This window comes from Pygoscelis adeliae, unplaced genomic scaffold, assembly GCF_000699105.1.
Source record: "Pygoscelis adeliae isolate BGI_AS28 unplaced genomic scaffold, ASM69910v1 Scaffold171, whole genome shotgun sequence".
NCBI classification, from domain to species: domain Eukaryota; kingdom Metazoa; phylum Chordata; class Aves; order Sphenisciformes; family Spheniscidae; genus Pygoscelis; species Pygoscelis adeliae.
The window spans coordinates 7410536-7418759 of record NW_008824186.1 but is presented as its reverse complement, the minus strand read 5'-3'; the positions used below and the strand labels follow the sequence as shown (position 1 = coordinate 7418759).

The following is an 8224-nucleotide window of genomic DNA, read 5'->3' as shown; positions in this document are numbered from 1 at the left end:
CTATAGTGAACTCTAATAACTGATGAAGGAAGCGATCCATTTAGCCTGGGCTCTTAAATATGCATATAGTGCTTTTTAAAGTGCATGTTTGTACTAAAATACCCAGGTAAGCGGCCTCTCTTCTGCTGGCGGGGAGGCACCAAAGTAAGTCCTTCCAGAAAACAAAGCAAAACAAAAATATTGCTATAGCAGGATACTTCAGGAACTTGCACAAAGACGTGCATTAATCCTTCAGGGTGTGCTTGGCTGAAGCTAGGCTTCAAAGAAAGCACTAAGCTAACAGACTGTCTTGCCAACCTTCTTCCTTATATGCGTATTCCACGGGTGATACGCATACACTTCAAATCTCAGCCTGAGCTTTAGCTGACTTTTACATCAGCATGCTGGATGCTTCTTTGCTGGAAAGGTGAGCAGGTGGGAGGGGACAAAAGATGTTAATGAAAAAACTCCTTGGTAACACAGATGCTAAATCATGATTTGACTCACCAATATATTCAACTCTAATAATAAAAGAAATTATTTAAGACAACACTGTATAGAACGCATATTCTAGAATAATAGTCACATCTGAGTCCTGTCCTGAAGATGTTACATCTACAGACCAAGCAATTACCAACAGCACACACCATAAGCAGCATCAGGACTCAGAATGACTCATCTGGGTTATAATCTGTTTGCAGTGACTGACACAAAGATCTAACAAGCATTACTGGTGCTTCAAGATACTATTGCAGTGCAAACAATCATCTACGTTCAAAAATCAAGGGCAAAAAAATCAAACCCAAATAAAATCAATTATAACTTAGATGAATAGTTAATGCCTTTAGATTGTTAGTAATTAATATCCTTATGGCAACCATCACTTTTGAGCGATAGGAGTGCAAGAAGTGTTAAAAAATAAACACATTTTAGCTGTAACATCTATCAGGTCTCTTTACAGGCACTAGTGTAAATTAATATAACTTCTTGATTGCAACATAACAAATATCCTGAAAAAATAGGGAGAGCCAATGTCTTAAGAATGAGCTTATGTAAAGAAAGAAAGTAAGTATCAGAATGTGTTAAAAATCACCCCTGAAAGTAAGATTCAGGAAATCCTCCACAAGTCCTTTGCCTTCCCCTTTTGCTGTGGTGGCAGTTTTCAAATTTTAAGAGACAAAACAATGATTTTTATGCTTTTGATAACAAACAAACAAAAAAATCAAGATAGTTATCCAAGAACTGCTGGAACTTAAGAAAATCAAAATACAACTGCTCACTATTCCAGTATAGATAAATAATTTAAGTCCATGGGAATTTTTCTACTAAATTTTACAGCATAAAGCAAAACTCAGACTTCAATCTACATACAGGGTTGAAGGGGCTTCGCCAGCTGTTTAGGAATTCATATAACTGGTCTTATAGACAATCTGATACTGAAACATATTAGGTTAGTAGCTGATTGTGTATGTTGTACCAGATTCCTTCCTGCACCTTTAGTAAGCATAGGTATGCTAAGATATTATTTTACATCAGATTACAAGTAATAAAAATGCATCTTTCTCAGAATAGCTGAACAGAACGCTAAATTTTATGAAAAAAATTAATAATTTTCTTTCGTTTATCCATATTGAATGGTCTCTAGCAACTACAAGGGTGAGAAACTCTACTAGGTTTGGTAAATTAGAGACTGGGCTGACAATCATAGCATAATGACGTAAGTGTGTATGAACATGTTTGTATATTCCCCTGACCCACCCAGACACCAAGCAAAGTGCAACAGTTCACAGAGATTACGTACCAACCAGGATGAGGAAATCCGTACACAGCAAAAGTTGCAATCTCCAAAATCTTTAGTTAGGGAAGAAAAAAAGTAGTCAAAACCTTACTTCGTAATTCTGAGTTTCAAAATTTACGGAAGTTTCTTGACAGGAAACATTTTCAAAAGCTTTAAGCCGCTAATTTAACTCAGTTTAAAGCTCTGAAATTATCATGTTTGACCAGGTATTCCCCCAAATTAATCCAATTTACACACATAATCCAATGGTGACACATATAAGGATATACAATGAATTACATTAACTGTGAATTTGGCCTCATCTGCCTTATGGGTTTCCGGCTTTTACCAAATAATGATAACAATATTCTGCAACTTTTTTTTTTTTTTACATTCAAAAAGCAAAGTGATTTTTAGCTATGTAACAGAATTCCTTATGTAATTACTTCAAGAGCTGGATGTTTCCAAATAACATTAAAAAGGCTGCTTGTAAGAAAGCTCACCTTTTCTATCAGTTTAAAAAAGCCTACCTCCAGAAAGGAGACCCTAAGAGAACCATTTGCCACCAAAACATGCAAGCGCCACTGAAAACCATAACACTGGCTCACGCTATTTAACTCAGCACATTAGTGTTGAATAAAAAGCAATTCCACTAGCTCTTGCAGTTCCTAATCATTCTAGTCAACAAAACCAGGAATACAGAAGTTAACAAAAAGCTTACCAGCAAAATTACAGTCAGAAGTCCATCAAATCTATTGCTTGGGTATGACAAGTATCTTTTCAAGCCCATTGCTAAGATTTTCAGCAACATTTCCAGCAGATAGTATAGGATGAAGAAGCAGTTGATAGCCTTCCCCCAAAAAATAAAAATAATTAGAATTATTGACACCTCAGGGAACAGCAGTAACTGTAGGAATACTGTTGCATCTTACCCCCAGGAAGAAGTCGTCTCTTTCAGATGGCTGCTTATCTGCATCCATCACCAAAACCACCTTAAACAACAAGAAATATTTTATGAATCCACTGCTTTACTGCTGCATAAAACAGATTTTTAAGCACAAGAACAAAACACAGTCTTTTATGCTTTGCACAGACCTTTTCAAGCAGCTTAGAAGGTATTTTTTAACTGCAGGTATTCTATTCTAAGACTTTGCAAGACTAAAGCATGCCAAACACGGACATCTGCTACAAAAAGTGGTTATCAGACCAGAGACTAAAGAACAAAAACAGAACTGAAGTTTGTAGCAGGGGAAAAACAAAAACCACAAAACAAAACAAAAAACTTTTACTTACACAGATAGAAACAATGTTTGCAAGGGCTACAACATTCCCCAAGTAGCCAAAGTAGGGATGGCCAAAGGCAAACTGCATTTTCTGCAGAAAATGGGATTGATACTGTGGACTGGGAGGATGCTGAAAAGAACACACAGGATTTGCTGTGAGACACAAAGCATAAACATTTTAATAATGATGCAGGAAACACACACCCCATCTCAGATTTAAGAAACAGACATTTTCAAAGCAAAACTTCAAAACCACATGCTAATTTTGACATTTCAGTAGGAAGGTGTTTCCAAGCTCTGGCTATTAGCAGGAAGAGATCATTTCTGATTAGCAAATGGGTTGACAGCTATGGCACAACACAAGATAATCCAACCTCTCTCCAATGCCCCAAGCAGGTAAACTAAACACCAAACCACTAATTGTATACATTCCTTCCCCACTTCCCAACATTTAATCTCCCTTAAAACATTCAGAAGTCTTAGTTACACTTATTTAGAAGTCTAAGTGTTCTTAGAAAAGAATTCTAACTAACCCTTGAAAAGTTTGATTTTTTTTTTTTTTTCTTTCTTTCTTTCTTTCTCCTAGTGGAGAAGACTGCTTTCTGCCCATCTTCATCTGAACTCTTAAAGAATCCACACTGCACTCTTCATTCAGGGACTGGAGAAAAGACTTTGCCCGAGTATAGTTAAGTGTTACCCTGCAAAGACTAATATATAGCAGAGATGCACTGCTTTAATATAGGACTGTCACGACAAGACAAATCCCTCGTATTTCATCAAAACCAATTTACTACAGAGGTACTCACTTCTCCACAGCACTTTTCAGAAAGTCTATGCTATAAGTCTAACTCCTATTCCTTGTTCCTTTGTAATGAATCTTCCTATTAAACAAAACACACACAAAGAGCCTTCATCTGTTTTGTCTGGCCAAGTCACTTAAAAATGCTGACAGAATAAACAACCATTTCATATATATAAACAACCATGCATTTTGTATATTTAATACTACCTGGCAATCCCAAACTAATGCTGTAACAGCCCCCAAAGCAATGCCATTTGTGACTATAAGAGTAACCCACAAACAACTTAAAAATCAATGACATTTGATCATGCCCCACATTCAACGAATTGTGCAGTTTGCTTATAAGCTTTATAGCAGAATACTATCACTTATTTTTGCACAAGACCACACTCAACTTATGACACTTTATAAATGATTGCCAGATACATACTTGCTTAATGGCATCTTTGTCTAGTTCTTCAAAGAGCTTCTGAAACTGGGCAGCTGACAGCTGGTCACAGGAGCACATTTTGAGTGACTTCACATGAAAAAGAAACATCCAGATCAACACCTGCAGTAGGTGCATCTTCAAACAGTGCCAACACCCTCAGACCGTCTTAAAAATCTAGGAATAGAGATGTAATACAACCTACACCAGGGTATTAGAGTGAGCTTCAATATTGCTTTGCTTTAACACAAAACTGCCACATGACTCTGGGATTTGGCTCGCCTTTTCTCTAGGATCATATGCTGCTTAAGAAGGAGCATGCTCTTTTGATATACTTGAATTTTTAGTCTCATCTAACATTGCCATCATTATGTTATGATCCAAGGAATGAAGATACTATGTCAGTTATCACTGCTCTGCAGAAGTTACTACCTGGAAGGATGGAAATATTTTACAAATTGTAACATGATGAAAACACTTCCATAGCATGCTAAACACTAACTGCAACTGTAGCACACATACCAACAAAAGAAATGGAAAAAACCCACCAGCAACAAGAAGAAAAACTAAAACTTGGATCTGCGTACCTAACAAACAATGCAATGGACAGCTCTGCATAATTACAGAGCAGGCTGTTTACTTTCAGGCAACTCTGCTTACACAACCCCTATCCCAGACAACAATGGGAAATAATACATGTATACCTCTTCATTCCACTTCCAACCTTCACATAGGAGCCAGCCAACTGCTGATGCTATAACCATCAGCTCTGAATTGTCACTTCCTTTTGGCAGAAGAGCTTACAATATAGACTTCCAAATCCTGCTGCAATGTTGTTCTTCAAAAGCAACATTACTTTTAGATAATTTTTCTGAAATCACACCAATAATCTCCACATCTCCTATTAGAGCTAAATAATTTCTCTAATCTCTGAAAATCGTGGCATGAGCTGCAATGTTAATTAAGCCTTTAGTTAAGCAAAACCACTCTCCCTGTAGTCTGATACAAGTATTAATATCTAGAGGGAGCAGCACAGCTAAAATCCAATGGAAGAAAAAGACATTTTCAAATGGGAGAGGGAAGCTGCTATAGACAGCAGCTCTAGACCACAGTGAGAAACGCTTTACTTCCAGAGAGAAAGTAAAGCAAATGAAAAAATTAACTCTGCAAAACAAGAGTTTTCATTACTCTACACATCTCTACAGATGAATGCGTTCCTCATCACACCAACTAAAGAAGTAGCAACCTTAAGGTGAAGCCATTGCCTAGAAACTGTTTTTGTTCTGAAGACCAAAACACAAACAGACACTGAGCTGGGCCTCCCTTCACACTCTTAAAGAAAGCACCAAAAAGAAAGCTGAGCTGAAAGCTACTGCTCCTAGATCAATGGTGTGATTAAGGCAATTTCAGCCCTCTGTCCCATCAGAGGGTTTGACAGTCACCAACATAAAGACTAAGAAAATACAGTTCTTACTCTCATGATGGCTTGCTTGCAGCGAGAATCCATTTCAACTTTCTGCAGCACTTGTAGTAAGGCCCCAAAGCTGACATATGACCTATTTAAAAGAAAACAGGATGGGCCCTGAAACAGATAACTGTCTTGATGGCAAAAATAGCTGTTCCAAATGCTTTTTTTTTTCTTTTTTTTGAAAAGCAGATAAAATTGGAAGTAGAAATAAAAAGGAAACAGACCCCATAAGAGTCCCAAACAGTGTATTATAAACATCCAGTTAAAGAAAAAAATAAAACAAAAGCATTGAGCAACAAACTGCCATTTTTCAAGAAGGCATCCTCAGTAAATGTACTAAACAAAACAAGATGATCAAAAATCTGCTCTTTTCTCCTAGATCATCTACTGTTTCAACGTTTTTCACTTACTGTTGTGCATTAGCAGGAGTCTCTTTCAGGGAAGAAAGCACTTCAAACGCAGCCCGGATTCCCAGTCGCCTCCTGAAGAGGGAGGACTGAACCGACTTCTGGACAGTAAAAACACCACAGAGGAGATAATTTACTTACACTTGTTTAAAGGAAATCCAACTAGATGATACAAATAAGACCTGGAAATTATTTGCCCAGCCCTTAGTCAGAACCTACTGGAAGCCTCAGAGAGGGCCATATCTGTTCAACTAAAATAATTTTTCAGGAAGGCAAGATACTGTTTTCTTTCTCCCACCGCCAAAGTCCCTGTCATTAGCCACTAATCTAGTTGTCTAGATACTGGGTCCAACCAGACAGACACTCCACACTTTAAAAGGAATACCACAAAGAGTCAGAAGCTTAAATCAGTGAAGCCCATTCCTACCAGAAGGACTTAGGGAAGATCAGGGGTACCCAGCTCCTCATGCAGTACTATATCCTACAGTCAGCTAATACACTGACCTTCTGGCACACAGCCCAGATTTGTGATTAGAGATCAGAATAGGAGACTTCCCTAGGCCTCGTTCCCTTCAAGAACTCCGTGTACGAGAAGGAAGGAAGCAAGCAAGCCAGCCTCTGGAGTTCAAGTAAACATCCAGGTCAGTTTGTTTTTAATTCTGTATTGCACAGGCACATGCCTGTTTCGGAGACAATAGCAACAGCAAAGCTCGAGTATTCACAGAAATTCATACTACGGTGCAGAGAAGAGTTAGACAGGTTTTCCAACTCCAGCTTCTTGCCAAAAAGAAGAAAGCCAGAGCCGCAGTTTTTTGTGCTTAATTTTCTTCATAGTAATCACTTTCAAACTCAGCTACTTTATTGGGAGTCAGATTATGGCACGCTCTCACATGGGAAAGAGGAAAATAGAGAAAGAAGGGAAGAAACAGAGCTGGAGGAAAGGATTACAAAAATTCCTCTTTGCACATATTACATTTAAACACCCCTCTCCCACAATGGGGGCCATTCCTTCTGTGTAATATTGCCTAAGGCTTACTATCCAGCAAACTTCACCTTCTCTCTGGAGCTCTACTAGAGCAGCAATGATCTCACTGTTCCCCCCAAGCCCTCAACTTCACTCCTCCTCTGAAGGGCTCAATGAACTATAAGACTATGTAAGTAAGAAGAAGGAACTATAAGACTCTATGTAAGTAAAGGGGGAAGTAAGTAACGGAGGAACTATAAGACCATAGTGTAAGTAAGTGGGAAAATCACACCCAAAGTCAAAGTCACCGAGTTTCCCCTGCCACCAAACCTGAAGGAAACTATAGGCATGAGAAAAGACCAGTTGGAACGTACACAATCAGGAACCGCTGTTCGTTCCAAGCTACAGAGGCCACCACCATACTGGCACAAAGGGAAAAAAGCTTAACCTACAGGCCAGAGGTTTAGCCTAGTGCTTTTGCATAGCACTACCCTGACTCAGCTCTACCAAACACATTGCTGTTGAGCTGGGAAGTTTTGTAAAATATGCAAGAGGAAAGTAAAAGACAGAGGTGGAAGTGAAACTGTTGAAGAACTAACTCAAGACTCGAGAGGAAAATTTCATTGTGAAAGTTACAAAGCTCAAAGAAAAATGTCAAACAGTTTGATGGCACCTCAGCAAGATCAAGACTCAGCACATTCTGAAGAGCAAGAGACTGATAGTTCCCATTTTGACTGATGACTGCCTGGCCAAAGATTCAGTTGTGTGCCATCAGTGTGATAATCGTTATACTTAGCCTAGCACTGTGTTATTTCTATTAATCTACTATGTGTGTTAACTGCTAAGTAACCGTGGTGCACCTTGGATGTTCTGTATTCATTGCTGGAGATCTCCAGCTGCACCCATGCAGCCTCTTCCTTCCACCACCTATCCAGTCAGTTACTTCTTTTTTGGAATAGCAATAGGAAAGTCATAAATTTAACCTCTTGGATGAAGTACGTCTTATTGGCAGTAACCGAGATGATCTTTCATTTGAGTTACGTTGTCCCTGCTTTCTAAAATACTTCTGCCTCAGCTCATTACAATTCCTCCCAGATAGTGCAGTTGAACAAGCTGA

General features: G+C 38.6%; 1 protein-coding gene across 1 annotated transcript in view; it reads right to left on the bottom strand.

The window, feature by feature from the left end:
• The window catches only part of TPCN2 (two pore segment channel 2), a 33739-nt gene that overhangs the window by 8962 nt on the left and 16553 nt on the right, over positions 1–8224 (bottom strand). The window contains exons 11-17 of the mRNA XM_009334590.1: positions 6147–6244; positions 5743–5824; positions 4272–4358; positions 3050–3169; positions 2689–2748; positions 2478–2606; positions 1781–1830 (exon numbers count right to left, since the gene is read on the bottom strand). Coding sequence (XP_009332865.1) covers positions 1781–1830; positions 2478–2606; positions 2689–2748; positions 3050–3169; positions 4272–4358; positions 5743–5824; positions 6147–6244 — 626 coding nt within the window. The remainder of the gene's footprint in view (positions 1–1780; positions 1831–2477; positions 2607–2688; positions 2749–3049; positions 3170–4271; positions 4359–5742; positions 5825–6146; positions 6245–8224) is intronic.